Genomic DNA, 15,759 nt, shown 5'->3' on the forward strand with positions numbered 1-15,759 from the left:
CATCCTCCCTTACGACGAACACAAAGACGCTTCACTGCAGTCAGTCAAGGAGGGACTGAACAGAACATACAATCAATTTCATACACAGTCCAACAGCGTCCCTCTGTGTTCAAAGACGAGAGGAACGTTTGAAGAAGAAAAAAACACAGAATGATATACAGACGTCTTGATTTCTACTCCCATTGTAAAAGCACAACAAATCTGAATAATAGTCCAATCAATTAAAAAAAAGAGTTTTAAAATAACAATAAACATCTGGACTCAGATTAAAATCTTTAGACAAAGATCTAAAGTTAATTCAAATAAATGACGTATACAACGTATGTCAATAGCGTCTTGTCAAGTGTATCATGTTCTGTCATCATTATTTTGCAGACTGCTTTATTTCGTGGCTAGTATTATTGGATGATTTTCATTTACAACTAAACGGAGTGTTTTTCCATCAAACCTCCTCTTACCGACAAGAAAAGTAAAAAACTATTTAAAGAATGCGGACGAGAACGTTGATATGAACCAACCCGGCGCCTCCTCCATGCTGCTGACCGAACAGTTCTGTAAATGTACTGGACGTAACAACAGTTACTGTAGCATTAAGAAGTCGAGAAGTATAATTGGAACGAATAATAAAAAACAAAAAAAAAGAAACAGATATCAAGATGTATTTCTCCCATCATAAGAAGACTAACACAACCTTGATTATGGTTCCAGAAATAATTTAGGCTATGTGTCAATAATCTTAAGAAGAATAAAAAGCAAAATTAAAATAGACCTGAAGTCACAATACATTTTCTGTAAAATTAATAAATTGTTGAAAAAAATATTTAAATACAGTAGAGCATTTATTTTATATTTAACATATTTACCAATAAAAAATTGCTAAGTAAATAAAAATGTGGTTCTTAAAACCAAGATTATATTATTTTATTGCATTATATTATCAAAACCTCAAACGTCATTTTAGCACCATGAACAGAGAATGAAAACACCGGTCAGATATTTTTGAACCAGCACAAGCAAGATTTAAGGGACATGCAGCCTTTTTATGAATATATACATGATTCCTTTACTCACCAAAGTGGACATCTGAGAGAAGTTTCCTGACATTTGTTTCTCCACTCGTGGATCATCAGCGTCAGCTCCATCCACACTCACTAGACTGTCACTCATGGGTGGCATGAACTTCATATCACTCTTTCTGGAGTCAGTGGTCTTGCACACCTCGTAGTTGTACACATGTTGGAGAGTCCCTGTCCCCAAAGTGTCTGAGTAACGTGGTGGATAATATGGAATCACAGGGAGGTTGGAGTGATACATGACGCGAGACTGTCTCCATCTGTAGATCTTCACTGATATAATGACCACTAAACATGTGATGAAGAGGAAGGAAACTACAGCCAAAGCCAACACTAAGTAAAAAGTCAGGTTGTCGTTGTACTCCTTGTCCTGTGTAAAGTCAGTGAACTCCGACATGACTTCTGGGAAGCTGTCCGCCACCGCCACGTTAACAATGACTGTAGCTGAACGAGAGGGCTGTCCGTTGTCCTCCACTGTAACGCTCAGTCTTTGTTTCACAGCATCTTTATCGCTGACTTGTCGGATAGTTCTGATCTCTCCGTTCTGTAAGCCCACTTCAAACAGCGGCCTATCTGTGGCTCTCTGCAGTTTATAGGAGAGCCAGGCGTTCTGTCCAGAGTCCACATCAACAGCCACCACTTTAGTCACCAGATAGCCCACATCTGCAGAACGAGGCACCAGTTCAGCCACCAGAGAGCCCCCGGTCTGGACCGGATACAGGACCTGAGGAGGGTTGTCGTTCTGGTCCTGGATGAGTATTTTCACAGTCACGTTGCTGCTGAGAGGAGGAGAGCCTCCATCCTGAGCTTTGACTGTAAGCTCAACTTCTTTGATTTGTTCATAATCAAAGGTACGAACTGCACTGATCACTCCAGTTTCTGAGTTTAAGGAGACAAAAGTTGAAACTGAAGCTCCACCGACCTCAGTGTCTTCTAAAATATACGAGATTCTGGCGTTTTGGTTCAAGTCTGAATCACGAGCACTGACTGCACAGATAGAGACACCAGGTGAATTATTTTCTGTGATAAAAGCCGAAAATATTTTTTTATCAAATAATGGAGCGTTGTCGTTTATGTCAGAAATTTTAAGGTTGATAGTTTTAGAGGTAAACAAAGGAGGATTTCCTGAATCAGTGGCAGTTACTGTTATATTAAACTCTTGGGTATTTTCTCTGTCAAAATAATCACCTGAGATCAAATTGTAATAATGTTTCATCGATGATTCTATTTTAAAAGGAAGTTTTCCATCAATTGAACATTTAATTTGTCCATTTTGTTCGGAGTCAGAATCTTTGATATTGAAAACTGCAATAGTTGTACCAGGTGCGGTATCTTCAGAAACAGGGTTTAAAATCGACATGATATTTAGAACTGGAGCATTATCATTCACGTCAATTACATCTACAATCACTTTACTAGTACCTACAAAACCACCCTGATCTCTGGCCTCCACCCTCAGCTCGTATTTTTTTTCTTTTTCAAAATCTAACTGACCGGAAATACGAATAGAACCTATTTTATCATCGATTATGAATACATTTGATACACTGTTTGATAAACTGTAGGTGATCAATCCATATAAACCGCTGTCAGCATCTGTCGCATTCACTGTTATAATGTTTGTTCCTTTTAAAATATCTTCACTAACTAGAACTTTGTAAACGCTTTGATTAAATATCGGAACATTATCATTAGCGTCTAAAACGGTGACGTCAATATTGACTGAACCAGATCGCTGCGGTGTTCCTCCGTCAACTGCGATCAGTTTTAAATTCAAATGAGGCAATTTCTCTCGATCTAAAGGTTTCTGAAGAACCATCTCTACATATTTACTTCCATCTGGATTCAATTGTTGTTTCAATATGAAGTTGTCGTTTGGAGATAAAATATAATCTTTTAAAGCGTTTTGTTCGACATCTAAATCTTTTGCACTCTCCAACGGGAATCTTCCACCAACAATAGCTGCTTCACTAATTTCAAAATGAAGAGATTTATCTTTATTTTGAAATACGGGCGCATGATCATTTATATCCAGAACCTCGATCGTTATTTGATGCAATTCTATCGGGTTTTCCAGGATCATCTCAAAACTGAAGCTGCACGGCGTCACGTCTCCACAAAGCTGCTCTCGGTCTATTCTCTCATTCACGACGAGAAGTCCTTTGTCTGTCTTCAGCTCGGTGTACTGGATGTTTTCTCCCGTCACGATCCGGGCCCGCCCGGACCTGAGCCTCTTCACGTCTATGCCCAAATCTTGCGCCACGTTACCGATCACGGAGCCTTTCTTCATCTCCTCTGGTATAGAATATCGAATCTGACCACCTACCATGTTAACAACACACAGCAGAAACAAGAGCGATCCTAGTTGATGACGCAGTCCGTGAAAAAAACGCCATCTTAAGTCCACAGTGATGAATCCACGACGATCCATTGTTCAAAGATCCGTCAAAATAAATCCGTAATGTCCACTTATTCCGTTAATTTCGTTGTATTCCGATGTATATGATAGTAACTGGGTTTAACTACAAAATACTCGGAGAGATAATTTCGCATCCAACATCCTCCCTTACGACGAACACAAAGACGCTTCACTGCAGTCAGTCAAGGAGGGACTGAACAGAACATACAATCAGTTTCATACACAGTCCAACAGCGTCCCTCTGTGTTCAAATACGAGAGGAACGTTTGAGGAAAAAAAACAGAATGATATACAGACGTCTTGATTTCTACTCTTATCATGAAAGCACAGCAAATCTGAAAAATAGTCCAATGAATAAGTAATGTTTAAAAAATATTAACAGTATACATCTGGACTCAAATTTAAATCTTAAGACAAAGATCTAAATTTAATTAAATTAGATGATGTATACAACGGTGGTCAATAGCGTCATGTCAAGTGTATCACGTTCTGTCGTCATTTTTTTGCAGACTGCTTTATTTCGTGGCTAGTATTAACAGATGATTTTAATTTACAACTAAACGGAGTGTTTTTCCATCAAACGTCCTCTTACCGACAAGCAAAGATTATTTTTTTTAAAGAATGCGGACGAGAACGTTGATATGAACCAACCCGGAGCCCCCTCCATGCTGCTGACCGAACAGTTTTGTAAATGTACTGGACGTAACAACAGTTACTGTAGCATTAAGAAGTCGAGAAGTATAATTGAAACGAATAATAAAAAAATAGGAAACAGATATCAAGATGTATTTCTCCCATCATAAGAAGACTAACACAACCTTGATTATTGTTACAGGAATCCTGTACGCTACGTGTCAATAATGTTAAGCAGAATAAAAAAAAAAGTAATATTAAAATAGACCTGAAGTCACAATAAAATTTCAATTGTTGAATTGTTGAAAAAAATTAAATACAACATTTATCTGATATTCAACATATTTACCGATAACATATTGCTCAGTAAATAAAAATGTGTTTTTTAGAACCAAGATTATATTATTTTGTTGTATTAGCTTATTTTTATTATTACTTTATTTTTTAGAAGAAGAATCAAAAATGTTTATTTGTGTACTATGTCTTGAAACAACCGGGATCTAATGTTTCATTGCAAATCAAAACATTGTAGTTAGAAAAAAAAAAAAAGACTAAATGATGATGCTCAGTTCAGTTTCAACAAGTAGGTTATCTCATTCTCTTGTTGTTTAATACAGTTAAAAACCTCAATGGTCATTTTAGCACCATGAACAGAGAATGAAAACACTGGTCAGATATTTTTGAACCAGCACAAGCAAAAATTAAGGGACATGCAGCCTTTTTGTGAATATACTGTATAGGATTCCTTTACTCACCAAAGTTGACATCTGAGAGAAGTTTCCTGACATTTGTTTCTCCACTCGTGGATCATCAGCATCAGCTCCATCCACACTCACTAGACTGTCACTCATGGGTGGCATGAATTTCATATCACTCTTTCTGGAGTCAGTGGTCCTGCACACCTCGTAGTTGTACACATGTTGGAGAGTCCCTGTCCCCAAAGTGTCTGAGTAACGTGGTGGATAATATGGAATCACAGGGAGGTTGGAGTGATACATGACGCGAGACTGTCTCCATCTGTAGATCTTCACTGATATAATGACCACTAAACACGTGATGAAGAGGAAGGAAACTACAGCCAAAGCCAACACTAAATAAAAAGTCAGGTTGTCGTTGTACTCCTTGTCCTGTGTGAAGTCAGTGAACTCTGACATGACTTCTGGGAAGCTGTCCGCCACCACCACGTTAACAATGACTGTAGCTGAACGAGAGGGCTGTCCGTTGTCCTCCACTGTAACGCTCAGTCTTTGTTTCACAGCATCTTTATCGCTGACTTGTCGGATAGTTCTGATCTCTCCGTTCTGTAAGCCCACTTCAAACAGAGGCCTGTCTGTGGCTCTCTGCAGTTTATAGGAGAGCCAGGCGTTCTGTCCAGAGTCCACATCAACAGCCACCACTTTAGTCACCAGATAGCCCACATCTGCTGAGCGAGGCACCATCTCAGCCACCAGAGAGCCGCCGGTCTGGACCGGATACAGGACTTGTGGAGGGTTGTCGTTCTGGTCCTGGATCAGTATTTTGACAGTCACGTTGCTGCTGAGAGGAGGAGAGCCTCCGTCCTGAGCTTTGACTATAAGCTCAACTGTTTTGATTTGTTCATAATCAAAGGTACGAACTGCACTGATCACTCCAGTTCTAGAGTTTAAGGAGACAAAAGTTGAAACTGAAGCTCCACTGACTTCAGTGTCTTCTAAAATATATGAGATTCTGGCATTCTGGTTCAAGTCTGAATCATGAGCACTGACTGCAAATATAGAGACACCAGGTGAATTATTTTCTGTGATAAAAGCAGAATATTTATTTTTATCAAATAATGGAGCGTTGTCGTTTACGTCAGATATTTTAAGATTAAGAATTCTTGAGGTCGATAAAGGAGGGTTTCCTGAATCTGTCGCTGTTACACTAATGTTGTATTCCGGGGCTGATTCTCTGTCAAAATATTGATCAGAAATTAAATTGTAATAATCTTTTATTGATGACTCGATTTTGAAAGGGAGGTTATGATCCACAGAACACTTTACTTGTCCGTTATCAGCAGAATCCGAATCTTTTATGTTAAAAATCGCAATAGTTGTACCAGGAAGTGAATCTTCTGATACAGGATTTTGAAAAGACATGACATTAATAATCGGTGAATTGTCATTAACGTCGACTATATCTAATATAACTTTACTTGATCCAATTAGGCCTCCCTGATCCTTCGCCACAATCCGAAGCTCGTACTTTTTTTCTTTCTCATAATCGATTAAACCGGATACAGAAATTATCCCAGTTTTCTCATCTATGTCAAAAACATCCACTGCCCCTCCTTTCATTTTAGATAAACTATATGATATTAATCCAAATAAACCACTGTCAGCGTCAGTGGCATTGACGGTTACAACGCGAGTGCCTTTTAAAATGTTTTCCATCACTGTCGCTTTATAAACTGTCTGGTTAAACAATGGAACATTATCATTAGCATCTAAAACTGTGACGTCAATATTGACTGATCCAGATCGCTGCGGTGTTCCTCCGTCAACTGCGATGAGTTTTAAATTCAAATGTGGCTGTTTCTCTCGATCTAAAGATTTCTGAAGAACCATTTTGACGTATTTACCCCCATCTGGATTCGTGTGTTGTTTCAGAACAAAATTATCATTTGGTGATAAAAGATATTCTTTTAAAGCGTTTTGTCCAACATCTAAATCATCCGCACTTTGCAGTGGAAATTCGGTTCCAATGGCAGCTGCTTCACTAATTTCAAAAGTTAGGGCTTTTTCTACGTTCTCAAAAAAAGGGGCATGATCATTTATATCCAGAACCTCGATTGTTATTTGATGCAGTTCCATCGGATTTTCCAGAATCATCTCAAAGCTGAAGCTGCACGGCGTCACGTCTCCACAAAGCTGCTCTCGGTCTATTCTCTCATTCACGACGAGAAGTCCTTTGTCTGTCTTCAGCTCGGTGTACTGGATGTTTTCTCCCGTCACGATCCGGGCCCGCCCGGACCTGAGCCTCTTCACGTCTATGCCCAAATCCTGCGCCACATTACCGATCACGGAGCCTTTCTTCATCTCCTCTGGTATAGAATATCGAATCTGACCACCTACCATGTTAACAACACACAGCAGAAACAAGAGCGATCCTAGTTGATGACGCAGTCCGTGAAAAAAACGCCATCTTAAGCCCACAGTGATGAATCCACGACGATCCATTGTTCAAAGATCCGTCAAAATAAATCCTTAATGTCCACGTATTCCTTCAATTTCGTTGTACTTCGATGTAGATGATAGCTATTGGGTTTAAGTACAAAATACTCGAAGAGATAATTTCGCATCCAACATCCTCCCTTACGACGAACACAAAGACGCTTCACTGCAGTCAGTCAAGGAGGGACTGAACAGAACATACAATCAGTTTCATACACAGTCCAACAGCGTCCCTCTGTGTTCAAAGACGAGAGGAACGGGTTTTTTTTATGATAAAATGAAAACCATGGTTTGTACGTCCATCAAAAGAGTCGGTAAATTACTTAAATAATGGTCGAAAAATTACACACAGCAACAAGAAAAACAAATGAACAACCAAAATAGTTTAAAATTAATTGCGTAGGGTAAACTTCAAAGTAATTTAAGGTCAAAAATTGTTTCAGAAAAATAGCCACATATCTCCCTTAGCAAAAAGTATTTATTATCTAAAAACAAAATGTATTCAATTGTTGATTCAGTTGAATTATTCCTAAAAAAATAATCTAATAACAATTTTGTAAATTTTAACTGAGGTTATTTGAATTAAATGTTTAAAAATAATATTTATAAGAATACCTGAATGCAATCCGTCATTTCTCACATTAGGAATAATTAAGTTATCATAGATAAGAAATTATTATTTATTGATGTGAACTACAATGACTATTTTTAAAGTGTTAAATTGTAAAAAAAAGAAAAAAGAATTGAATTTGTTTACATCAGTTATAATTGGCCTAACGTTCAGAATGACTATGTACAAATATTCAAGTAGCATCACTGAAATAACAGACAAAACACTAATGAGTAGCATTCCAATCGAGGTTCCAAACTATGTTAAATATCTTCCCTCTAACTTATTCACTGAAGTTCAGCACTTCAATGAATATTTCAGAACCATGGACAGAGAATCGAGACTCTGGTCAGAACATTTAACAATAGTGTCAGGTGACATCCAGCTGTAAAGCAAATAAATATTTCTTTACTCACCAAAGTTGACATCTGAGAGAAGTTTCCTGACATTTGTCTCTCCACTCGTGGATCATCAGCATCAGCTCCATCCACACTCACTAGACTGTCACTCATGGGTGGCATGAACTTCATATCACTCTTTCTGGAGTCAGTGGTCCTGCACACCTCGTAGTTGTACACATGTTGGAGAGTCCCTGTCCCCAAAGTGTCTGAGTAACGTGGTGGATAATATGGAATCACAGGGAGGTTGGAGTGATACATGACCCGAGACTGTCTCCATCTGTAGATCTTCACTGATATAATGACCACTAAACACGTGATGAAGAGGAAGGAAACTACAGCCAAAGCCAACACTAAGTAAAAAGTCAGGTTGTCGTTGTACTCCTTGTCCTGTGTGAAGTCAGTGAACTCTGACATGACTTCTGGGAAGCTGTCCGCCACCACCACGTTAACAATGACTGTAGCTGAACGAGAGGGCTGTCCGTTGTCCTCCACTGTAACGCTCAGTCTTTGTTTCACAGCATCTTTATCGCTGACTTGTCGGATAGTTCTGATCTCTCCGTTCTGTAAGCCCACTTCAAACAGCGGCCTGTCTGTCGCTCTCTGCAGTTTATAGGAGAGCCAGGCGTTCTGTCCAGAGTCCACATCAACAGCCACCACTTTAGTCACCAGATAGCCCACATCTGCTGACCGAGGCACCATTTCAGCCACCAGAGAGCCGCTGGTCTGGACCGGATACAGGACCTGAGGAGGGTTGTCGTTCTGGTCCTGGATCAGTATTTTGACAGTCACATTGCTGCTGAGAGGAGGGGAGCCTCCGTCCTGAGCTTTGACTATAAGCTCAACTGTTTTGATTTGTTCATAATCAAAGGTACGAACTGCACTGATCACACCAGTTTCAGAGTTTAAGGAGACAAAAGTTGAAACTGAAGCTCCACTGACTTCAGTGTCTTCTAAAATATACGAGATTCTGGCGTTCTGGTTCAAGTCTGAATCATGAGCACTGACTGCAAATATAGAGACAGCAGGTGAATTATTTTCAGTGATAAAAGCAGAATATTTATTTTTATCAAATAATGGAGCGTTGTCGTTTACGTCAGATATTTTAAGATTAAGAATTCTTGAGGTTGATAAAGGAGGGTTCCCTGAATCTGTCGCTGTTACACTAATGTTATATTCCGGGGCTGATTCTCTGTCCAAATATTGATCAGAAATTAAATTGTAATAATCTTTCATTGATGACTCGATTTTGAAAGGGAGGTTAAGATCCACAGAACACTTTACTTGTCCGTTATCAGCAGAATCTGAATCTTTAATGTTAAAAATTGCAATAGTTGTACCAGGAAGTGAATCTTCTGATACAGGATTTTGAAAAGACATGACATTAATAATCGGTGAATTGTCGTTAACGTCGATTATATCTATTATAACTTTACTTTTTCCAATTAGGCCTCCCTGATCCTTCGCCTCCACCCGAAGCTCGTACTTTTTTTCTTTTTCATAATCCATTAAACCGGATACAGAAATTAACCCAGTTTTTTCATCTATGTCAAAAACATCTACTGCCCCTCCTTTCATTTTAGATAAACTGTAAGATATTAATCCAAATGAACCACTGTCAGCGTCAGTGGCATTGACGGTTACAACGCGAGTGCCTTTTAAAATGTTTTCCATCACTGTCGCTTTATAAACTGTCTGGTTAAACAATGGAACATTATCATTAGCATCTAAAACGGTGACGTCAATATTGACTGAACCAGATCGCTGCGGTGTTCCTCCGTCAACTGCGATGAGTTTTAAATTCAAATGTGGCTGTTTCTCTCGATCTAAAGGTTTCTGAAGAACCATTTCGATATTTTTGCTACCATCGGAACTAGTGTGTTGTTTCAAAACAAAATTTTCATTTGATGTTAAAACGTATTCATTCAAAGCGTTTTGTCCAACATCTAAATCATCCGCGCTTTGCAGTGGAAATTCGGTTCCAATCGCAGCTCCTTCACTAATTTCAAAAGTGAGGGCTTTTTCTACGTTCTCAAAAAAAGGGGCATGATCATTTATATCCAGAACCTCGATTGTTATTTGATGCAGTTCCATCGGATTTTCCAGAATCATCTCAAAACTGAAGCTGCACGGCGTTACGTCTCCACAAAGCTGCTCTCGGTCTATTCTCTCATTCACGACGAGAAGTCCTTTGTCTGTCTTCAGCTCGGTGTACTGGATGTTTTCTCCCGTCACGATCCGGGCCCGCCCGGACCTGAGCCTCTTCACGTCTATGCCCAAATCTTGCGCCACATTACCGATCACGGAGCCTTTCTTCATCTCCTCTGGTATAGAATATCGAATCTGACCACCTACCATGTTAACAACACACAGCAGAAACAAGAGCGATCCTAGTTGATGACGCAGTCCGTGAAAAAAACGCCATCTTAAGCCCACAGTGATGAATCCACGACGATCCATTGTCCAAAGATCCGTCAAAATAAATCCTTTATGTCCACTTATTCCTTTAATTTCGTTGTATTGCGATGTATATGATAGTAACTGGGTTTAACTACAAAATAGTCGGAAGGATAATTTCGCATCCAACATCCTCCCTTACGACGAACACAAAGACGCTTCACTGCAGTCAGTCAAGGAGGGACTGAACAGAACATACAATCAGTTTCATACACAGTCCAACAGCGTCCCTCTGTGTTCAAATACAAGAGCAACGTTTGAGGAAAAAACAGAATGATATACAGACGTCTTGATTTCTACTCCTATTATGAAAGCACAACAAATCTGAATAATAGTCCAATAAATTAAATAAATGTTTCAAAAATATTAACAATAAACATCTGGACTCAAATTTAAAACTTTAGACAAAGATCTAATTTTAATTAAATTAGATGATGTATACAACGTGTGTCAATAGCGTCATGTCAAGTGTATCATGTTCTGTCGTCATTCTTTTGCAGACTGCTTTATTTCGTGGCTAGTATTAGCAGATGATTTTAAGTGACAACTAAACGGAGTGTTTTTCCATCAAACATCCTCTCACCGACAAGCAAAGGAGAAAATAAGTCAAAGAATGCGGACGAGAACGTTGACATGAACCACCGCCGTTGCCACCTCTGTGCTGCTGACCGAACAGTTCTGTAAATGTACTGGACATACCGGTTGTATTGTAACCTAGTCAAGTGTAAAAGACTCGTCGACCAACCTGCCAGATAACGCCACTAAGTCACTAACAAATACATTATATTACATTTACCATTTAGAATCCTTTTACAACAGTGTGTCCGATTTAAAGTTGTACTCACAGGTACAATACACGAATGAACACGGCAGACAGTCCGTACAGTCTTCATTATTATTGAGACAAACCGTGATTTTACAAGGCTCTTATTATTTCAGGAATGTAAATTAAAATGAAAAATAAGTAAACGATTTACGTTAAAACTTCCTACAATGTAAACAAAATGAAATAATATTTAACTACTTAAAAAAAGGGATCCAAAAAGTAGATAGTTAAAAGAAAAAAAGAGCTATAGGATGTACGAAGGGCGCTTTATCAGTAAGAAGAACAAAATTCACTCGCTAAGGCAATAGGGTAAATCTACTACATAATGTTCGCAACTAAAACTTGTTATATACTTAAAGTCTGTCCGCGACCAGATAACGCATCTTAAACTTCATTCACGAAGTATCACTCTTCCCAAGACAAGCAGATAGTTTAATATACATGCTCGGATAGTTTTAAAGGCGATCTTCTCTGAAGTGAAGAAACATCTTAATAATTGAACAACAAAAAAAATGAAGACGGCCTGCGTTAGCAACGTAGCTCACCTGTTACCGGAAACTGTACATCCACAGATGCATGACGGGAGATCCTTCAGGTAAGTTTTTTTTTTTTACAACCGGAAAAAAATCGAAATGCTTGCACTCTTGGTTATACTGGGCATAACAACAGTTACCGAAGCATTTAGAAGACGATAAGTACAAAAGGAACGAAAACGTGAAGATTATTGTTAAGGACAAGAATAAAAAAAAACATTAAAATTGACCTGAAGTCACAATAAAAATTCACTAAAATTGGTAAATTTTTAAAACAATATATTTACATGAAAAACATAAGCATTTGTTTGATAATTAACGTATTTACCAATAATACATTGCTTAGTAAATACAAATGTTGTTGTTAAAACGAAGATTATGATCTTTTTTAAAGAAAGCTTTATTTTGGAGAAGAAGAATTAAGTATTTTTACTCTTGTAATGATAAGTGGTCTTGAAACAACCGGGACATAATGTTTAATTGCAATTCAAACGAATAAATCAAATCAAAATTCTGTGGTAAAAATAAGAAGTAATAACAACTAAATTACGATATTAATTTAGTTTCAACAAAGCTGATCTTTGTCCCTATTTGTTTAATGCAGTCCAAAACCCCATTGGTCATTTTAGCACCATGAACAGAGAACCAAAACACTGGTCAGATATTTTTGAACCAACACAAGTGAGAGTTAAGAAACATAGAGCCTTTTTGTAAATACATATGATTTCTTTACTCACCAAAGTTGACATCTGAGAGAAGTTTCCTGACATTTGTTTCTCCACTCGTGGATCATCAGCGTCAGCTCCATCCACACTCACTAGACTGTCACTCATGGGTGGCATGAACTTCATATCACTCTTTCTGGAGTCAGTGGTCCTGCACACCTCGTAGTTGTACACATGTTGGAGAGTCCCTGTCCCCAAAGTGTCTGAGTAACGTGGTGGATAATATGGAATCACAGGGAGGTTGGAGTGATACATGACACGAGACTGTCTCCATCTGTAGATCTTCACTGATATAATGACCACTAAACACGTGATGAAGAGGAAGGAAACTACAGCCAAAGCCAACACTAAGTAAAAAGTCAGGTTGTCGTTGTACTCCTTGTCCTGTGTGAAGTCAGTGAACTCTGACATGACTTCTGGGAAGCTGTCCGCCACCACCACGTTAACAATGACTGTAGCTGAACGAGAGGGCTGTCCGTTGTCCTCCACTGTAACGCTCAGTCTTTGTTTCACAGCATCTTTATCGCTGACTTGTCGGATAGTTCTGATCTCTCCGTTCTGTAAGCCCACTTCAAACAGCGGCCTGTCTGTGGCTCTCTGCAGTTTATAGGAGAGCCAGGCGTTCTGTCCAGAGTCCACATCAACAGCCACCACTTTAGTCACCAGATAGCCCACATCTGCTGAGCGAGGCACCATTTCAGCCACCAGAGAGCCGCCGGTCTGGACCGGATACAGGATCTGAGGAGGGTTGTCGTTCTGGTCCTGGATGAGTATTTTCACAGTCACGTTGCTGCTGAGAGGAGGAGAGCCTCCGTCCTGAGCTTTGACTGTGAGCTCAACTTCTTTAATTTGTTCATAATCAAAGGTACGAACTGCACTGATCACTCCAGTTTCAGAGTTTAAGGAGACAAACGTTGAAACTGAAGCTCCACTGACCTCAGTGTCTTCTAAAATATACGAGATTCTGGCATTTTGGTTCAAGTCTGAATCACGAGCACGGACTGCAAATATAGAGACACCAGGTGAATTGTTTTCTGTGATAAAAGCAGAATAAGTCTTCCTATCAAATAATGGAGCGTTGTCGTTTACGTCAGATATTTTAAGGTGAATAATTTTAGACGTGATCAGAGGAGGGTTTCCTGAATCAGTTGCCATCAAAGTAAGGTTATAATCTGATGCTAATTCTCTGTCAAAATTCTGATCAGAAATTAAATTATAATAATGTTTCATCGACGATTCTATTTTAAATGGAAGTTCTCCAACAATTGAACATTTCAATTCTCCATTTCTTTCTGAATCTGAATCTTTAATGTTAAACACTGCAATTGTCGTACCCGGAAGTGCATCTTCAGGTACCGGGTTCAAGAGGGACATCATATTAATAACTGGCGGATTGTCGTTCAAATCGATTACATCTATTATGACGTTACTTTTACCAACAAACCCACCCTGATCCTTAGCCTCAACCCTCAGTTCGTACTTTTTGTCCTTTTCATAGTCAATTTGACCTAATACGGAAATTGTTCCTGTCATTTCATTTATTCCAAATACATCGACCGCATTGGCTTTCATCTTAGACAAACTGTAAGTTATGAGTCCGTAAATACCACTGTCTGCGTCTGTAGCATTCACTGTAATAACTGTAGAACCCTTTGAAATATTTTCCATCACTGAAGCTTTATAAATTGTCTGGTTAAATATCGGAACATTATCATTAGCATCTAAAACGGTGACGTCGATATTGACTGAACCAGATCGCTGCGGTGTTCCTCCGTCAACTCCGATGAGTTTTAAATTCAAATGTGGCTGTTTCTCTCGATCTAAAGGTTTTTTAAGAACCATTTCCACATATTTACTCCCATCTGGATTCAGTTGTTGTTTTATTTCAAAATTATCATTTTTTGATAAAATATAATCTTGTAAAGTGTTTTGTCCAACATCCTGATCCTCCGCACTTTGGAGGGGAAATGTTCCTCCAACAACAGCTGCTTCACTAATTTCAAAATGAAGAGATTTATCTTTATTTGGAAATACGGGCGCATGATCATTGATATCCAGAACCTCGATCGTTATTTGATGCAATTCTATCGGATTTTCTAGAATCATCTCAAAACTGAAGCTGCACGGCGTTACGTCTCCACAAAGCTGCTCTCGGTCTATTCTCTCATTCACGACGAGAAGTCCTTTGTCTGTCTTCAGCTCGGTGTACTGGATGTTTTCTCCCGTCACGATCCGGGCCCGCCCGGACCTGAGCCTCTTCACGTCTATGCCCAAATCTTGCGCCACATTACCGATCACGGAGCCTTTCTTCATCTCCTCTGGTATAGAATATCGAATCTGACCACCTACCATGTTAACAACACACAGCAGAAACAAGAGCGATCCTAGTTGATGACGCAGTCCGTGAAAAAAACGCCATCTTAAGCCCACAGTGATGAATCCACGACGATCCATTGTTCAAAGATCCGTCAAAAATAAATCCTTTATGTCCACTTATTCCTTCAATTTCGTTGTATTTCGATGTAGATAATAGCTAATGGCTTTAAGTACAAAATAGTCGGAGAGATAATTTCGCATCCAACATCCTCCCTTACGACGAACACAAAGACGCTTCACTGCAGTCAGTCAAGGAGGGACTGAACAGAACATACAATCAGTTTCATACACAGTCCAACAGCGTCCCTCTGTGTTCAAAGACGAGAGGAACGTTTTTTTAAATGATAAAATGAATACCAGGGTTTGTACTACATCAAAAGAGTCGGAAAATTAATTAAATCATGGTCGAAAAATTACACACAACAACAAGAAAAACAAATGAAGAACCAAAATAATTTAAAATTAATTGCGAAGGGTAAGTTTCAAAATAATACAAGGTCAAAAAGTGTTTCAGATAA

At 38.9% G+C, this 15,759-nt stretch overlaps 6 protein-coding genes across 7 annotated transcripts in view; all 6 read right to left on the reverse strand.

Moving 5' to 3' along the window:
- Positions 1 to 15,759, reverse strand: part of LOC148072337 (protocadherin gamma-C5-like) — a 171,318-nt gene that overhangs the window by 149,034 nt on the left and 6,525 nt on the right. The window lies entirely within an intron of this gene.
- LOC148072349 (protocadherin gamma-A5-like) overlaps positions 1 to 15,759 on the reverse strand; it is a 235,222-nt gene that overhangs the window by 48,996 nt on the left and 170,467 nt on the right. The window lies entirely within an intron of this gene.
- LOC148072361 (protocadherin gamma-A8-like) lies at positions 41 to 3,606 on the reverse strand. The gene is made up of 3 exons (XM_087799677.1): positions 3,126 to 3,606; positions 1,072 to 1,841; positions 41 to 55 (listed from the first exon to the last, which is right to left on the reverse strand). The coding sequence occupies exons 1-3, from the start codon at positions 3,502 to 3,504 to the stop codon at positions 41 to 43; spliced, it is 1,164 nt and encodes a 387-aa protein (XP_087655803.1). The 5' UTR covers positions 3,505 to 3,606.
- On the reverse strand, positions 3,671 to 7,371 carry LOC148072362 (putative protocadherin beta-18). The gene is made up of 3 exons (XM_087799678.1): positions 6,944 to 7,371; positions 4,881 to 5,650; positions 3,671 to 3,685 (listed from the first exon to the last, which is right to left on the reverse strand). The coding sequence occupies exons 1-3, from the start codon at positions 7,320 to 7,322 to the stop codon at positions 3,671 to 3,673; spliced, it is 1,164 nt and encodes a 387-aa protein (XP_087655804.1). The 5' UTR covers positions 7,323 to 7,371.
- On the reverse strand, positions 7,489 to 10,880 carry LOC148072363 (protocadherin gamma-A8-like). The gene is made up of 3 exons (XM_087799679.1): positions 10,406 to 10,880; positions 8,343 to 9,112; positions 7,489 to 7,503 (listed from the first exon to the last, which is right to left on the reverse strand). Exons 1-3 carry the CDS (start codon positions 10,782 to 10,784, stop codon positions 7,489 to 7,491), a joined length of 1,164 nt encoding a protein of 387 aa, XP_087655805.1. The 5' UTR covers positions 10,785 to 10,880.
- Positions 10,951 to 15,378, reverse strand: LOC148072364 (putative protocadherin beta-18). The gene is made up of 3 exons (XM_087799684.1): positions 14,941 to 15,378; positions 12,878 to 13,647; positions 10,951 to 10,965 (listed from the first exon to the last, which is right to left on the reverse strand). The coding sequence occupies exons 1-3, from the start codon at positions 15,317 to 15,319 to the stop codon at positions 10,951 to 10,953; spliced, it is 1,164 nt and encodes a 387-aa protein (XP_087655810.1). The 5' UTR covers positions 15,320 to 15,378.

Source organism: Callionymus lyra, chromosome 9 (assembly GCF_982586985.1).
Source record: "Callionymus lyra chromosome 9, fCalLyr1.hap1.1, whole genome shotgun sequence".
NCBI classification, from domain to species: domain Eukaryota; kingdom Metazoa; phylum Chordata; class Actinopteri; order Syngnathiformes; family Callionymidae; genus Callionymus; species Callionymus lyra.